This window comes from Engystomops pustulosus, chromosome 4 (assembly GCF_040894005.1).
Source record: "Engystomops pustulosus chromosome 4, aEngPut4.maternal, whole genome shotgun sequence".
Taxonomy (NCBI): Eukaryota; Metazoa; Chordata; class Amphibia; order Anura; family Leptodactylidae; genus Engystomops; species Engystomops pustulosus.
Genome location: NC_092414.1, coordinates 160956371 through 160975474, shown reverse-complemented (window position 1 = coordinate 160975474; position 19104 = coordinate 160956371). Strand labels below are relative to the sequence as shown.

General features: G+C 42.1%; 1 protein-coding gene across 1 annotated transcript in view; it reads right to left on the bottom strand.

Annotated features, from left to right (window-relative positions):
• The window catches only part of ADAMTSL3 (ADAMTS like 3), a 332874-nt gene that overhangs the window by 89953 nt on the left and 223817 nt on the right, over positions 1–19104 (bottom strand). Inside the window, exons 9-10 of the mRNA XM_072148344.1 lie at positions 16901–17058; positions 4538–4649 (exon numbers count right to left, since the gene is read on the bottom strand). Coding sequence (XP_072004445.1) covers positions 4538–4649; positions 16901–17058 — 270 coding nt within the window. The remainder of the gene's footprint in view (positions 1–4537; positions 4650–16900; positions 17059–19104) is intronic.

Genomic DNA, 19104 nt, shown 5'->3' with positions numbered 1-19104 from the left:
GGCTTATACACGGAACAGAAAAAGTGTTGGCCAGCTGGGGAGTAGTTCACAAGAACTGAGGCCCTCAAGCTCTCAATGTGAATGGAGCAGTGATATATGTGTAATCAGCACTCTTTGTGCTTCTGTGGGACTGCGGAAATTACATTTAGATGTCCCGTAGATGTGAATGGAGCTTTGGTCAAGTAAACTTACAACTGCTCCTTTCACATAAAGGACTTGGAAATCTCAGTGCTTCAGATTGATGTCACCAGTGGTTAGTCCTCCAGCACTCAGATACTCATCTACTATCCTACAGAAAGGGAAGAATTTAAATTTCTGGTAAAGCTCCATTAAATGAAATCTATCAGCACAATCAAGGATTTTAACCAAGCACACTTACATTCTGGTGTGCGCCCCTTCTGGCAGGATCTGCTTTTCTTTTAGCTTCTTATGCCCTTGTTTTTATCAAAAAAGACTTTACAGATTATGCAAATTAGCCTGAGGGGCTCAATTAACAGCTAAGGAGCCCAGAGCCCCTCAGACTCATTTGCAGATTTAAAAAAAAATACAGGACATAAGAACGGATCCTTCTAGAGCTGCACACACCAGCATGTCAGTGTGCATGGTTTACAATCCTTTATCCTGTAAATCCGGTAGATTTCCTTTAATTATTTTGTGTCATAGGTTTTTAAAGGGATTTCTTTAATCCAAGAGAATTATCAAATAAATGCAACTGCCTTAAATGTTACTGTCTGAAATAAGGTGTCATTCAGACAGCACTATGTGCAAAATGTGTTTGCATTTAACATTATAATATTACAGATATGGGGGCACATTTATCAAAAACAGTGATACATTTTTTTCCTGTGAAATGAATAGGGTACTCCAAATTTGTGGCACATGTTCTTCATAAATCTGGTGCCTTCTGCAGTGCACCGACACAGTGCACCAACTTTTTTTGGTGCACCATTAACATGGGGCGTGCAACACTGTTCTGTCGGACTCTGTATGATAAATGTGTCGCACGTGCTGACTGTGCACCAGAATGCCCTTTTATGTGGAGAAATTTGGGTCGTCAGGTATAGTGCAGCCACGACACAAATGAGTCGTGTGGGACACACGTGTGTCTGGCATTTCTTAAATACATGTACAAGCATTTTGCACGAGAAAGAACGTGCAATGTTCGAAGTAAACAATTTTCCCTGTAGTTGTAAATATTCCATAATTTAAGGAATACAATTTCCTTTTTTTAGCAATTTATGAAAATGGGCCTGCTCAACTATAGATAACAAAAGGGACCTGTCCGGCAAACCTTTAGAACCTTTTATGTACATTATATCATACAACATTTTCTGTTGGACAACTAAAACTACAAATCCCATGGTGCTCTGCGACTGCAGCTGATCGCAGCGGAGGGGAGCGGCGTCTGCTTCGGCTGTCAAGCACCAGCTGTTATAATGACATGACCATGTGTTTCCTGTATTCACCAGACAGAATTTCTCTACTGTGAAATCCAACCTCAGACTATTGGGGAGAGAGGTCTGTATTGTGGAAATTAGCTGACTACTTCCAACAAGCATTCTACTTTAATTTCATAAAAAGAGTTTTCGCTATGAATGTCTCCGGGCCACATTTATTTAATGTAAATACATTTTTTTAGAAAACCAAATGCCACTTTTAATCTATATTTAATTTATCAACATTTAGGATAACTAAACCTTCCATTCATTGATATTCTGAAATAATATAAAATACAAACTAATTGCAAATCTTTATCAACACATATCTTTTTTCAATGCAATCCTATAGAGCCCTAATAGCTAACTGATGCCCTTCTTTTAGCTTAAAATTGTTTCCTTACATCAATGTAAATCAATTTATGTTATGATAGCTTTAGCTCCGACATTTCCTGTAATAGTAAATAACTGCTCTTAGCTATAACAAAATAGAATGGGTTAACAAAAAATATTTCTCTCCATTTCTTGCTGCTTTTCTCTCACTGTCTTTCTATCTGTCCTTTGATGTCTTTCTCTCTGTCTCTGTCTGTTTCTGTCTTTCTCTGTCTGTTTGTCTGTTTCTGTCAGTCTCTCACTTTCTGTCTCATTCTGTCTCTCTGTCTGTCTCTATCCATATTACCTCAAAAATAAGCTGTCTTATATTAATTGCATATAGTAACCAATCAAAGCAAAGAGATCATATTATTGACCTGTGGCAAAATAGAAGCTGACCGGTGATTGGATACTAACCTGCTGAGCAGCCAACAGACAATGACTCCTGAATATGTTGGTAAATAAGTGTATTTTGGAAAGTGTGGGTGTAAAAATTTGATGTCACATGCAGATTCCTTTAGAGGACATACATACATACACTTAGACACATACATAAACACTTTCATTTACTCCTTTCCATGCCTTATGCCTCCTTACTGTTCAGAGGTTCATGCCATTTGACCAGGTTGATGTCATTTAAGGTCCTATACCCTTTACATTTGCAAAATGTACCCCATGTATGTATCTGATCCCATGATAATACAGCATCTATGGTTGCTTTTGATAGGTCAAATAAATTAACCTTAATGAGTTCATGATACCTTTCAATGGCTAACTGAATTATATGATGTTACAAGCAAGCTTTTGGGACAGCTATGGTGCCTTCATCTGGCATGGTATAACAGTCTTTATAAAGTGACACAGATTTTATACACAATTAACAGAGAAGTGATGCAAAAAATGTAAACAAAAAGACAATAGCAATAACAAAGTTGAGACAAGAGGTCCTTAATTAGATGACTTAGGCACTGTAAAGGTTTATTGCCTCCAAGTTAATGACTCTGGAGTCTCTGATGACCCATTATCTCAGGATAACATTGGTTAGATAGATCCCTTTGATAAATTGAGTCTTGTGTGGAGGGTGTCAAAGAGGGTAATACATTTGTATTCCCAAATTTGATTCTCATTTTGGGACGGGAAATTTCCCTTTAATACTAGAACCATCATATTCACGTCAGAAATCATGTTATACCATGCCTGATGAAGAGACGTAATGCTGTCCCGAAAGCTTGCTTGTAACATCTTATATTTCAGTTAGCAAGTAAAAGGTATCACAATCTCAAGAAGGCTACTTTATTAAACCTATCAAAAGCAATAGAGACGTGCTGTGATGTCAGCATGGGGTACATGTACATGGGGTACATTTTGAAAATGTAAAGGTATAGGACCTTAGATGACATCGACCTGGTCAAACGACACCAGGGGCTTAACTGAGAGAGACTGGGACCCATAGTAAACTTCTTAATGGGACCCCCTTGCACTTGCATTTATGTAATTACACATGAGTTACAATCACACACAGTATATACACACACCATATATACATACATACCCATATGCATCCATGCATCACAAACACAGACATACTGCGTATACACAAGACATGCACACACATATAGATCACATATACACACAAACAGAAAATACACACATACCTACAATTTCCTATACAATATATACACACATACAAATACAGTATATACACACTACGCACATTTATATGGCATAGTCACACCTAATACGCAGTCAATACCCAAGATGCTGGGGGCCCCCTGATACTGTGGGCCCCATAGCAGTTGCTATGGATGCTCCCCTTGTAGTTACGACCCTGCATGACACAAAAGTAACACATGGCACCATGTAAACAATTTGGCACAAAATTTCCTATAAGTAGATAGAAGTTGATATGTCTGTAGTTAAATATTGGCAGACGGCCCCTAAGTACAAGGAGGCAGGGCGGTGATTTGAAGAGACATGGAGTTGTCAGTCAGAATAAGGAGGGGGTTGGTGGTTCACTGGCAGCTAGGGAGAGGAGAAGAGACAAACCCATGAGATAAGAGTCAAGAATGCCAATATGTATATCAGAAACATGGATGTAACTAAGGTACGGTGTCTCACTGGCAGCTAAATGTAGGTGATATGGTGAGGACTTGTGATCCTTTACCAGCAGGCATTGTTGGTTTGGGGGCTAAAATTCTGGTGACAGATCTTCTTTAAACACACTTTGGCAATACCTTATCCTCAAATGTTCTTATATGTTTATGAGTGAAACTAGAAAACCAGAAGGATATTATAATGGAATATATATCTGAATAAGCAAAGCATTGTATAATGTCTACACAAATACTACAAAGACATTTATGGTTAGAGTCATCTGGTCATCTGTTGGAGTCATGTCTAAAACACAGCACCTAATTACTCCAAGCGGCTCCTGTGCCTTACACTGCCCTGGCTCTGTAAATCCTATTGACGTCAACAGGAGCTCCAACACAATCTTCACTTATGAATCATTCTTGATGAAGTTACCCCCCAGAATAATACATGGTGAAAATTGGGATCTGAAAGAAATCATTGTACACTGACTAAATTAAATTATTCTTCACACCATTCTTGGATCATAAGAAATTTCCATCTTTTTAAAACTTTTTTTTTTGGGTGGAGATGGAATGTAAAATACTGCATCATTTCAGAGCATCAAATAAAATAATAACTGTTCCTAGGTTACTCACCTCCTCCACAGGTTACAGTGCACGGAAAGAAGTCTGTCTGTCTCCACTGGTGACTAATGGGCTGGTAGAAGAAAAACTGCACCACGCTGTCTTTAGGTGAAACATACCTGGTCTGGGAAAAATGTTAGGTAAAAGCGTTAATGTTTATATTACTCTCCTTTTACATTCACACCCATTGATACATCAGCATAGTATTTATGTCTGGAAAGGTAATAGTTCAGAGAAGCCTCTCCTCTGAGGAGGACAACCAAAACATTTGTTCACGCACTAAGTACATCTCATCTACGCTACAGCAATATTCTCCTCTGCAGCCTCCCTTTTAACACTCTTGCACCCCTCCAATTGATCTGAACAATTAACCAGTAATCTATCTCTAACAAATAAGGTGATTCCTAATTTGATCTGTTCATAACACTGAAATGATTAATCAGGCAAATAAATATTTATTTAGATATAATGGCTAAGTGGTAAAATAATTTTATTTCTAATTTCATAGAGGATTTACACAGTAGAATTTTAATAATAATGAATGAAACTAAGCTCTGTAAATAAATCACAGTGGAGCATAGTATAATACTACAGGGGGATTTATGAAAGATGGAGATTAAAACTTCAGCCAATGAGGCAAAAAGTACAACTATGTATTAATAGGAGGTTTTGGTGAACAACAAACTTTAAGTTTGATATTAAATTAAGAATAAGTTTTATAGTGCAATCATATTCCACAGTGATATACAGGTTACATCTGAGTTATTTCTCACTGGTGTTACATCATGAGAGAACACAACGCATGAGAAGTGAGAGCAGCCTATAACTGACTAAGCTTCAGGGAAGCTACAGGAAGAGGTTTGTTTCTGCTCACATGATTGCTGCTGAGGAGAATTTCTGACAAGTAGCTTTTGAACAGACAATGCCATAAGTCTGGAAAGAAAATGCTGAGCAACACAATAAGGGGATTGTTCTGTTTTATTTGAAAGAGCGAATCACATATGACAATTTGGTAAAAATGATTCGGAGTTATAGTTTAATTTTTGCGACCACTGTAAGGTAGCTGCTGTTAAAGCAAATGCATTATGGAAAGTATCAAGTGAGGCATAAAGTTACATGATAAGAACACATAAAGACCATAATGAATGCTCAGACCATCCATGGAATATTAGGGTTCATTTAATAAGGCTGTGCGCCAGTTTTCTGTCACACTTTCCACGTTCTTTCTAATGCAAACTGCTTGCACAGGTATCTGTGTTTCACACGACCCTTTTGTGGCGCAGCTCCACTAGGCATCATGCAACACACATTAGGGGAGCAATCTGTTGCTCAGTTGGACTGTGCACCAGATTTAACATGCAACGTCAGACAGAAGTGTGTCGCACACCCCATGCTAAATGTGCACCAAAGAAAGAGTGCTGCACTATGTCAGAGCTGTGCAGGGGGTGCCAGATTCATGAAGAACGGGTGCTAGAAATCCTGAATCTGGCCCACTCTTCGCACTACAGAGGAACTGTTCTTAGTAAATATGCCCCATTGTGTACAGTTTTGGGAACCAGTGTAAAAAAAAAGGATTTTGTTGAGTTGGAGCAAAGGAGAGTATTAACCAAGGTAATAACAATAATGGGTGGAATAGGTTTGTTATCAAAATTGATAGAATTTAGTTAGGAAAAAAGACGGATACATAGTTATTTAATTACACTGTACAGATACTAGCCTGCATAGCCGATAGATCTTTCAAATCTTTATACTTACACTAAGACCTGTAAAAAAGGGGGTAAAATTTTATATTTTTTTAGGATTGTCCATGGATTAATTATGGCTGCCATATTTGGAGTCAGAAAGATTTATTTTTCTTCATACTATAGGAAAAGGGTATCCACTAGAGATGAGCGAACATACTCGTCCGAGCTTGATGCTCGATCGAGCATTAGCGTACTCGTAACTGCTCGTTGCTCGGACGAGTATTTCGCCCGCTCGAGAAAATGGCAGCTCCCACCGTTTTGCTTTTTGGCGGCCAGAAACAGAGCCAATCACAAGCCAGGAGACTCTGCACTCCACCCAGCATGACGTGGTACCCTTACACGTAGATAGCAGTGGTTGGCTGGCCAGATCAGGTGACCCTGGGATAGACTAGCCGCTGCCCGCGCTGCTCGGATCATTCTCTGTCTGGATGCCGCTAGGGAGAGAGCTGCTGCTGCTCAGGGAAAGCGTTAGGGTGTTCTATTAGCTTACTGTTAGGCAGGAGTGATTCTAAAAGAACCCAACAGCCCTTCTTAGGGCTACAATAACGTTATAATTTTTTTTTTTTATTTGCAGCTAGTACCATATTGTGAGGAATTAGCAGGGGGACTTGCTACCGTTGTGTTTAGCTCTTAGTGACACACATATCCACCTCAAACACCAAAGTGGGAAAATTTATTAGGGGTTTGAGTAGAATTAGGCACAGTCTGCCAGTTTCTTTTTATTTTACGTTTATTTTTTTCATAACTCAGCGTCATCTCATCTGGCATAGTAGTGTGCTGTAATACTTGGCTAGAAAATAGCCATAGGAGAATACAAACGTCTTAATTACGCCTACAGTAGCGTTATATATATTTGATTTCTGGTTGATCTGCTGGTGGCTGTACTTGCTGCAGTGCATCTACTATCAAATTGGGAGCAATTTGGAGTCAGACTTGCGACCACTGTGCTTTAGTGACGCACATATCCATCGCAAAGACCGAAGTGGGAAAATTTATTAGGGCCCGGGGTTGTATTTCAACTAGGCACAGTCTGCCAGTTTCTTTTTATTTTACGTTTATTTTTTTCATAACTCAGCGTCATCTCATCTGGCATAGTAGTGTGCTGTAATACTTGGCTAGAAAATAGCCATAGGAGAATACAAACGTCTTAATTACGCCTACAGTAGCGTTATATATATTTGATTTCTGGTTGATCTGCTGGTGGCTGTACTTGCTGCAGTGCATCTACTATCAAATTGGGAGCAATTTGGAGTCAGACTTGCGACCACTGTGTTTTAGTGACGCACATATCCATCGCAAAGACCGAAGTGGGAAAATTTATTAGGGCCCGGGGTTGTATTTCAATTAGGCACAGTCTGCCAGTTTCTTTTTATTTTACGTTTATTTTTTTCATAACTCAGCGTCATCTCATCTGGCATAGTAGTGTGCTGTAATACTTGGCTAGAAAATAGCCATAGGAGAATACAAACGTCTTAATTACGCCTACAGTAGCGTTATATATATTTGATTTCTGGTTGATCTGCTGGTGGCTGTACTTGCTGCAGTGCATCTACTATCAAATTGGGAGCAATTTGGAGTCAGACTTGCGACCACTGTGTTTTAGTGACGCACATATCCATCGCAAAGACCGAAGTGGGAAAATTTATTAGGGCCCGGGGTTGTATTTCAACTAGGCACAGTCTGCCATTTCCTTTTTTATTTTACGTTTATTTTTTTCATAATTCAGCGTCATCTCATCTGGCATAGTAGTGTGCTGTAATACTTGGCTAGAAAATAGCCATAGCAATAGGATAGCATCGTTTGGTTTTAAAAACTAAAAAACACAAAAAAAAAACAAAAAAAAAAAAAAAGTTAAAAAAAAAATACAAGTTATAACTCTCATTTTCAAAATGTTTAACCCGAGGGCTAGGGGTAGAGGACGAGGGCGGGGATGTGGGCGTCCAACTACTGCAGGGGTCAGAGGCCGTGGTCCTGGGCGGGGTGAGACACCACCTGCTTATGAGGGAGCAGGGGAACGCCGCAGAGCTACACTCCCTAGGTTCATGTCTGAAGTTACTGGGAATCGTGGTAGAGCACTGTTGAGGCCAGAACAGTGCGAACAGGTGATGTCGTGGATTGCCGACAATGCTTCGAGCAATTTGTCCACCAGTCAGTCTTCCACGCAGTCCACCCATGTCACCGAAATCGGCACTCCTCCAGCTCCTGCACCTCAGCCTCCTCCCCCCCAGTCTGCCCCCTCCCAGCAAAATTTGCCATTTGAACCGGCATACTCTGAGGAACTGTTTTCTGGACCCTTCCCACAGTCACAAACCACTTGTCCGGTTGCTGATGAGCAATTTTCCGATGCCCAGGTTTTCCACCAGTCGCAGTCTGTGGGTGATGATGACCTTGTTGACGTAGTGGAAGAAGTGTGTAAAGAGGTGTCCGACGATGAGGAGACACGGTTGTCAGACAGTGGGGAAGTTGTTGTCAGGGCAGGAAGTCCGAGGGGGGAGCAGACTGAGGGATCGGAGGATGATGAGGTGACAGACCCAAGCTGGGTTGAGAGGCCGGGTGAACACAGTGCTTCTGAGACGGAGGAGAGTCCTTGACCAGAACAGGTTGGAAGAGGCAGTGGTGGGGCCAGACGGAGAGGCAGGGCCAGAGCTGGTGCATCAGCGCCAAATGTGTCAACTAGTGAAGCTCCCGTGGCGAGGGCTCCTGCGGCGAGGGCTAGATTTTCAGAAGTCTGGAGGTTCTTTAAGGAAACACCGGATGACCGACGGACTGTGGTGTGCCACATTTGCCAAACCAGGATCAGCAGGGGTTCCACCACTACTAGCTTAACTACCACCAGTATGCGCAGGCATATGAATGCTAAACACCCCACTCAGTGGCAACAAGCGCGTTCACCTCCGGCCGTGCACACCACTGCTCCTTCCCCTGTGTCAGCTGATAGTCAGCCCCCTGCCCAGGACCCTGCCACAAAAACCCCATCGTCACCTCCACGATCCTCCACAGCATCCACCAGCGTTCAGCTCTCCATACCCCAGACGCTGGAGCGGAAACGCAAATATAGTGCAACCCACCCGCACGCCCAAGCCCTTAATGTGCACATCTCCAGATTGCTAAGCCTGGAGATGCTGCCCTATAGGCTAGTAGAGACCGAGGCCTTTCGCAGCCTCATGGCGGCGGCCGCCCCTCGGTATTCGGTCCCCAGCCGCCACTACTTTTCCCGATGTGCCGTCCCAGCCCTGCACCAGCACGTGTCAGACAACATAATCCGTGCCCTGACCAACGCCGTTTCTGACAAGGTCCACCTGACCACGGACACGTGGACGAGTGCTGCCGGGCAGGGCCACTATATATCTCTGACGGCACATTGGGTTAACTTGGTGGAGGCTGGGACCGAGTGTGACCCTGCGGCTGGTCATATACTGCCGACGCCGAGGATTGCGGGGCCTACCTCGGTCCAGGTGTTTGAGGCCTACTATGCCTCCTCCTCCTCCCACCCCTCCTCCACCTCCTCCTCCGAACGACCATCCGTGGGCATGGCGCCATCAGTCGATAGCTCTAGGCACAGCAGCAGTGCCGTCGCTAAGCGACAGCAGGCGGTGCTTAAACTGCTGAGCCTAGGCGATAAAAGGCACACCGCCCAAGAACTATTACAGGGCATCACGGCGCAGACTGATCTGTGGCTGGCACCGCTGAACCTGAAGCCAGGCATGGTTGTGTGTGACAACGGCCGTAACCTGGTGGCGGCTCTGCAACTCGGCAGACTGACACATGTGCCATGCCTGGCCCATGTGTTAAATCTGATAGTTCAGCGTTTCCTCAAGACATACCCCAATCTGTCTGATTTGCTCACGAAGGTGCGCCGCATCTGTGCGCATTTCAGGAAGTCCAGCACAGATGCTGCCACTCTCAGGGCAGCGCAGCGCCGCCTCCAACTGCCCGCTCACCGACTGTTGTGCGACGTGCCCACGAGGTGGAATTCAACACTGACCATGTTATCCAGAGTTTACCAGCAGCGCCGAGCGATTGTAGACTGCCAGATGTCAACTTCCACCAGAACTGGTAGTCAGGTCAGTCAGCTTCCTCAAGTCTACAATGAGGAGTGGACGTGGATGTCTGATATCTGTCAGGTGCTGAGTAACTTTGAGGAGTCAACACAGATGGTCAGTGGCGATGCCGCCATCATCAGCCTCACCATCCCGCTGCTTGGCCTGTTGAAAAACTCTCTGGTCAGCATGAAGTCGGAAGCTTTGCGCTCCTCACAAGAGACAGGGGAAGAAGATTCCCTTGTTGATAGCCAAAGCACCCTTAGGTCTGTTTCTCAGCGCATATCGGAGGAGGTGGAGGTGGAGGAGGATGAGGAGGAAGAGGAGGAGAATGTTGGCGAGACACAAGAGGGGACCATTGTTGAGTCCTACACTGTTGAGCGTGTATGGGCAGAAGAAGAGGAGTTGGAGGAGTTGGAGGAGGAGGAAATGGACAGTCAGGCCAGTGAGGGGAGTGAATTCTTACGCGTTGGTACTCTGGCGCATATGGCAGATTTCATGCTAGGCTGCCTATCCCGTGACCCTCGCGTTCAAAGAATTTATTCCAGCACCGATTACTGGGTGTTCACTCTCCTGGACCCACGGTACAAGCAAAATCTTTCCACTCTCATCCCTGGAGAGGAAAGGAGTGTGAGAATGCATGAATACCAGCAGGCCCTGGTGCACAAGCTGAAACAGTATTTCCCTTCTGACAGCGCTAGCGGCAGAGTGCGTAGTTCTGCGGGACAAGTAGCGAGGGAGAGTAGGCGAGCAGGCAGCTTGTCCAGCACTGGCAAGGGTACGCTTTACAAGGCTTTTGCCAGCTTTATGTCACCCCAGCAAGACACTGTCACCTGTCCCCAGTCTCGGCAGAGTAGGGCTGATCTTTACAGAAAGATGGTGAGGGAGTACGTAGCTGACCATACCATCGTCCTAAATGATCACACAGCTCCCTACAACTACTGGGTTTCAAAGCTGGACATGTGGCACGAACTGGCGCTCTACGCCTTGGAGGTTCTTGCCTGCCCTGCCGCTAGCGTCTTGTCAGAGCGGGTTTTCAGTGCAGCTGGTGGCATCATCACCGATAAGCGTACACGCCTGTCGACTGACAGCGCTGACAGGCTGACGCTTATCAAGATGAATAAAGCATGGATTTCTCCTAATTTCAAATCTCCAGCAGGTGAAGGAAGCTCAACCTGAATAATTTATCCACTCCTCCTCCTCCTCATTTTCCTCCTTCTCCTCCTCTTTCTACAGTAAAGCAGAGGAAACTGGCTGTTTTTTGACAGGGCCCACTGGCTCTAGGTATAGTACTTTATGCATTTAATTTTTCTGGAGGGCCACCGACACGGTCCTCTGTTTTAAACAATTTTTGGGAGTGCCACATACAGGCACTCAATCTATTCAATTTTTCTGGAGGGCCACCTTTCCGGTCCTCTGTTTTAAACAATTTTTTGGGACTGCCACATACAGGCACTCAATCTATTCCATTTTTCTGGAGGGCCACCTACCTGCTCCTCTGGTTTAAAAACTTTTTTGGACTGCCACATACGGGCACTCAATCTATTCCATTTTTCTGGAGGGCCACCTACCTGCTCCTCTGGTTTAAAAACTTTTTTGGACTGCCACATACAGGCACTCAATCTATTCCATTTTTCTGGAGGGCCACCTACCTGCTCCTCTGGTTTAAAAACTTTTTTGGACTGCCACATACAGGCACTCAATCTATTACATTTTTCTGGAGGGCCACCTACCTGCTCCTCTGGTTTGAAAACTTTTTTGGACTGCCACATACAGGCACTCAATCTATTCCATTTTTCTGGAGGGCCACCTACCTGCTCCTCTGGTTTGAAAAATTTTTTGGACTGCCACATACAGGCACTCAATCTATTCCATTTTTCTGGAGGGCCACCTACCTGCTCCTCTGGTTTGAAAAATTTTTTGGACTGCCACATACAGGCACTATCCAAATTGAATTGTCTCCATAGCAGCCTCCACACGTTGTCTCCATTGCTACCTCCAAAAGTCGTCCATATAGCTGCCTCCATACATCGTCCCTTTATCAAACGAGGTTTGTCAGGCCGAAATTTGGGTTGTTTTCATGGATTCCACATCAAAGTTGTTAACTTTGTCGCCACCCTGCTGTGTTATCCACAAAATACACTGGCAAACTTTTACCATTTACGGATATTATTTCAGCGCTTCTTGCGCATCTGTTTACATTCCCCTCACCCGCCATATCCTAAACTTATAAGAACGCTACTACACTTGATCTTATACAAAAGGTTCTTAGAAGTGCTGTTTGGGGAGTAGCCTAGAGACAGGGGCTTGGATTGGCGAAAGCTCGCCTAGCAGCGGAGCGCCAGCTCCATGCGCATCATGCGCTTCTTGCGCATCTGTTTACATTCCCCTCACCCGCCATATCCCAAACTTATAAGAACGCTACTACACTTAACTTGGTGCAGGCTGGGACCGAGTCTGACCCTGGGGCTGGTCATATACTGCCGACGCAGAGGATTGCGGGGCCTACCTCGGTCCAGGTCTCAAAGGCCTACTATACCTCCAAATCCTCCCACCCCTCCTCCACCTCCTCCTCCTCCGAATTACCATCCGTGGGCATGGCGCCATCAGTCGGTAGCTCTAGGCACAGCAGCAGTGCCGTTGCTAAGCGACAGCAGGCGGTGCTCAAACTGCTGAGCCTAGGTGATAAAAGGCACACCGCCCAAGAGCTATTGCAGGGCATTCCACATCAAACTTGTTAACTTTGTCGCCACCCTGCTGTGTAAGCCACAAAATATACTGGAAAACTTTTTTCATTTACGGATATTATTTCAGCGCTTCTTGCGCAGATGTTTACATTCCCCTCACCCGCCATATCCCAAACTTATAAGAACGCTACTACACTTGATCTTATCCGAAAGGTTCTTAGAAGTGCTGTTTGGGGAGTAGCCTAGAGACAGGGGCTTGGATTGGCGAAAGCTCGCCTGGCAGCGGAGCGCCAGCTCCATGCCAAGAACCAACTAACATAGTTTTAACTGCAGCACCTTTAATCTACTACTAGTTCACTGCCTCCATACATCGTCCCCTTATCAAACGAGCTGTGTCAGGCAGAATTTTGGATTGTTTTCATGGCTTCCATGTTAACTTTGTCGCCACCCTGCTGTGTAATCCACAAAATATACTGGCAAACTTTTATCATGTACCAATATTATTTGAGCGCTTCTTGCTCACCTCCTTTGGTTCCTCTCTGCTACCCATTGGTTTGAAGCCTGAGTCCATTTAGGGTATGTCGCCATGCCACTCTCTAGCCTTCCGCTGCTGCCGCTGCCTCTGCATGCCGTCCCCTATAGTGTCAGGGTCAATTATTGGATGTTTTAGATGCTATCTAGCTTCATTCTGTCACTCTGTCATGGCCATGCTGTTGCCCATAATTTTGGCATAATGGTGCATTTAAGCAGCCTCAGAGGCATCCATGCATGCTGCCCCTGCTGTTTCCTGTCCATTTCCGTGGTGTTTCCATCCTTTTCTGAGGTTCCCAGGTGTTTGGCCAAGCTTCCCTGTGCAGAGCCTTGGTCCCCTTGAAAAATGCTCGAGTCTCCCATTGACTTCAATGGGGCTCGTTACTCGAAACGAGCACTCGAGCATCGGGAAAAGTTCGTCTCGAATAACGAGTACCCGAGCATTTTAGTGCTCGCTCATCTCTAGTATCCACCATTTGTAGTTGCTGTAGTTCATCTGGATCAACATTGTAGGACAATAGGTAAGCTTGATGGACCTAGTCTACTGTGATTCTATGAATATCTGCTTGTGTTGAAGGGCTTCAACACTATACATACAGATACAGGTCAATATTCAGACTAGTCACTCCACTTTTTGACTATTTACTCTCATGAAATACACATTGCCTGCCACGTAGCACATACTACAAATTTCCTGAATTACTGAAGGTACCAGGAGTAAAGCTTGACACTACTGGCAAAATATGACCATCTACCCATCTACTAAGAATACATAATTGTATGCTTTTATGTTGAGTGAACTCTCTCTCCAATGGCCACAGCCAAACAGATACTTGCAGATGAACTTACAAGAAATATACCTCAATACTTCTCATTGTCCTTTCTCCCATTCACATTTTCTGCACAGATTAACATGACAGTCAGAATACTTCCTTATGTCATAATAAATAGACATACATTTAAGATTATGTATCTCCCATGCTCTTATATTTACTTAATGGAGCTAACACGAAAAGCATATATTCCCTTTAATGTTATTTTTATGTTATATATTTACTTCATTTCCCTTGCAGATGCTCACATTTTCCTAGAAGGAATCATATCCCCGCAATGTTAGGTGATTAATATTATAGTTTTCCTAGTGATGTCTGAGGTAACCACTTAATACCGTAAGAACATTATAAGCGTAATATAGCCTAAGCCCAAACATCAATCTTTCGACATACAGCACACACGCACACCACTCACAGTCTTTGTAAAGATCAAAAAGTCTGTGTTCTATCATATTTCTGTTTTAAGTAATAAAGCACAACAATAATAATAAAACGGCTAGGACGTTATATTCACCGAGGGGCAATAATCTTGGCTAACCGCAAATGTGAAGGATATTTTTCAATCACTCGTACATTATAATTAAAATTGTACTTATAAAATTATTTCATTTTAAGGATAATGCACACGGGTCCAAAGAGGTCTGCCAGATATGTCTGTTGCTGCTACCTCTGGAGACAGGTTTTGGAAGAATTTAAGCTCTGAAAACTTAATTTAGCTCTTAATTAGAAGTTGTAAAGAAAAGATTATGGAAACATGGCAAAGAAACCTGACATATTTGTAGCAAAAACCAAGGAAAGGTAACATAAGGAAGTGAACAATTACCACAAATTTCATTTCATGTTGCTAGGTGCCTTTTATGCCTTCTTGTCATAGGTTTTTTTTCCTAACACTTTAATAGTGGCTTAAGAAGGCCGCCATTCATTAGAGTCTTACTGTATATATAATGTTCCTTAGACCAGCCCCAGTTAGGAAACCAACTAGGGATCCAAGCAATAGATTTATTGTAGCAAAAAACTTTTATTGCAGAAAGCTTATTTTAAAATACTATTATAAATATATATATATATATATATTTTTTTTGTATTATTATTATTATTATTATTATTATTATTATTATTATATATGTCAAGTTCCACAAAGTTGACACCAGGAATAAAGCTTGACAACATTGGCCAAACATCTACCCATCTACTAAGAATAAATAATTCCACTCTTTTATGTTGGGTGAATACAAATGGCCACAGCCAAACAGATACTTTACTTTTAACAAATTAATCAATTGTACAAAAATATACCTACTTCTCATACTACTACTTCTCTTACTACTTTCTCCACTTCACATTTTCTACACAGATTAACCTCTATGATCCTAAAGAAATTTATCTCAAGAGACAACTCTCAGTTGAGGCAACCTGCTGGTATCATTGGCTGAGAGATGATGATAAAATAGCTTTTGTATAATGTTGCACCTCCTTCCAGCGCTATGTACAAACCCCACTTAGTACTCTCAGAATGACTCTATAATATCCTTCATGCTGACAATGAAGATGAGCTTCAGAGAGATAGGGGAGTAGGATGTTCTCTTATCTGAGAGTTGGATCCGCTTTTGAGCATCCTGTACATGGACCCCATTTTTACTACCCTGTCAAAGGGCCACTAATGTTGTTCTGTATGTGGTAAAGAATAAATATAGTGGCTAGTTTCATGTAGAAAACAACCATGAGAATAAGCTACAAATAACTTAACTGCTTATGCTCAGTCAATTTTTTAAAGTAACTTTTTAAGGAGTTTTAGATTTCTAAAATTTGTTATTTAACTTACCTGTTACCCGAAATATTCCTCCTAGGAGCACTTACTAAAGTACAGCTCTCTAGCCCTACCCCAGTTATAGCAGTGTTATATTGTTAGCTTTATCGGAACATACCAATAAGCTAGGAAACACTGCAGTATAAAGCCGTCTGAACGCCAGACCAAGCTTACAGCGGTCCAGTGTATTCATGAGGGGACTGTGCAAGGTGGCGGTGACTGCAGCATGAAGCCTGGCAGTCACCGCCATAAATGGTGTGGGAGTGGCGGTCCGGGTGAGAAGCTGTGGAGAGGGGAATGCCTCTGATTGCCCCCTCATGAATACGCCCAACTGCTGTAAGCTTGGTCCGGCGTTCGGAAGGCTATGTACTGCAGTGTTTCGTAGCTAATCGCTATGTTCTGATAAAGCTGGCGATTTAACACTGCTACTACTGGGGAAGGGCTAGGGAGCTTCCTATTTTAGTAAGTGCTCCTAGAGGGATTATTTCAGGTGACAGGTCCTCTTTAAATTATAAAGTACATTTATGTGCTATAAAACGTCTATTCACAGCAAATGCTTTAAAGTCTATATTTTTACTGTATTTCATTATATGCCTCCTATATTATGCATTTTAACTAACTTTTATCAATTCCATATCTTAAAGAAGTATTAAACCAATCTCAATATTGTGTTCTCATTTGCCATGTGTCATGGCACAAAAACATTTTTTAAAGAATGAATTAAGGACCTACCTTAACAATGAAATCAGCACGCAATGGACCTGGAGCCTTTAAGATTTCCCTTTCAGATCCCTTCTGAAACTCTACTGTTGTATTTTCAATAATATAGGTTCCAGGGCTTGTAAAACTGTGTTCCCCACTCTCACCTTGTAAGGTTTTGGACTCGATGGCTAAAAAAAGTATATATAAAATAAGATTATCTGTAAAGATAGACATAGGTCATTTCGGGAGTGGTTTACAAAGTAGCCATGGGGTTCAAAGGCTCAAAATCCATGATATTTCCTAGATTACAATTATCTGTGAAGTATTACCATACAATATACAATTTGGTAGCTCATAGAGAAAAACCACTTCATGTTATTGATAAAGCTTTAATGTTAATATCTGTGTCAAAATCCATCACAAGAGCAACCTGACAAATTTCAATTATAGTCAGAGAAGTCTGCTGGGATCCATGTGTGCCCATTCCATGATGGTTCCATGGAAGGGATGTGAACTCAGCTCTATAAAATGCAACATGTGGCAATTTCGACACAAATTTCGATTAAAAAAAAACAATAATGAATGGAGGTCTGGCAAGAAAATGAGCAAATAAATAGATTGTTTTGTGTAGAACATATTAGCACTTGTTACAAATGATGGAATGATGTGGCTTGCAAAGTAATAGTTGCCACCAGGACTCCAACTAAGACAGAGATATTGGATATTAATGGTAACAAAGTCAATGATTTTGATGTAGTTTTGTAAACTCCTCTATAAGAAACAGAAACTCTCTTCTTCATATACACCGTGTGGATTCCAGATTTACTCCTAAACTTACATTGTATAAGGATGATACTTTCTTCTGTTGCAGACACCTGCATAGGGTTTCCTGGGAAAACTACAACCATATAATCCAATACTTAAATTACACACACTTTGATCTTCCCTGATGTCTGTGCACATGAGTTTTTGCACATGAGTTTTTGCTATTTTGCTAACTGTTTAAATACACGAAAGGGAATAACCTTCTGCAAATAGGGCACATAATTTTTGTACATTTTCCATCATCTCAAGATCATATCTGTGGAACACATCAATATGTATAATACTCTTTGCAGATCTGTAGATGCTGCTAAATATTTTCACAAGTCTACTCAGCAATTCTTCTTTTAAAGATTCTGCTATTTTTAGATGGAAAAGATTATAATTAAACCTCAATTGCTCTCTGGGTGTTAAGATATTTTACACTATGCAACATATTGAACTCGGTGATTGATGTTGGAGGATAAATCTGAAACATCTTTAGACTCTTCAGTCTTTATGTATACAACCTATTGTGCTAAAATTGTGCCGCACACTGATGCACTTTTGCTTTCCCCCTGTCCTAGCAAGATATGTTCCTTTGACCCTGCTTTTTGGGTGTTTTTACATGTTAGAATTTACACCTTAATAATAATAATAATAATAATAATAATAAATAATTACACACAGATTATGCAGCACTGCACAGAGCTTGCCAAATTGGTCCCTTGGACCAGGGCGGTCCGATGTTTATAGTGTACATCACAGCAGTGTCTGCTAGTGGTGTCATGTATTTAGTGGAATTAATGGTATTTTATAAATGAAAAATTATGATAATAAAAATAGTGTAAGAGTTTAATACTGCGTTGCTTTACAGTGTTTTTCTAATACAAGCAGACAGATAAAATGTTGACGTGGACTTTGAAGGTCCCTCCATCCAAAGACTTTTAGTGACCAGCTTTTTAGAATGTATGGTAAGCCTGTTGGAAGCATAGATAAACAATGCCTGTGTAGGATGTTGGAATTGGCTGCAGAAACCGCTGAACTTCAGCATGTGAGGAAGTTGGAAAGAAGACAAGGAGAGACCACCTGCTTTGAGTACATCAACGAGAATCAGAACTGTAGCAGGTATTCTAACAAGAAATTAGAATATAGACTATTATGGACTATAACAACAGAAAATCTGGAAGTAAATATCCACTATTCTTAACTAAAAATAGCTGATGCTATACAGTACTAATAGACTTTAGCAGTGTACAGCTGAGCTACTACAGGGTGGAGTGTCCTTTCATATGGAAATTAAATATATTGGAAAAAATCATGAAACACAGGGCATACTGCTTCTGTCCATTCATTCACTGTGCTCGTCAGATTGGTCCTGCCACCCAACTCGTATTCACTAGTGCCAATGCTTTTTAAAGACACTATTTACC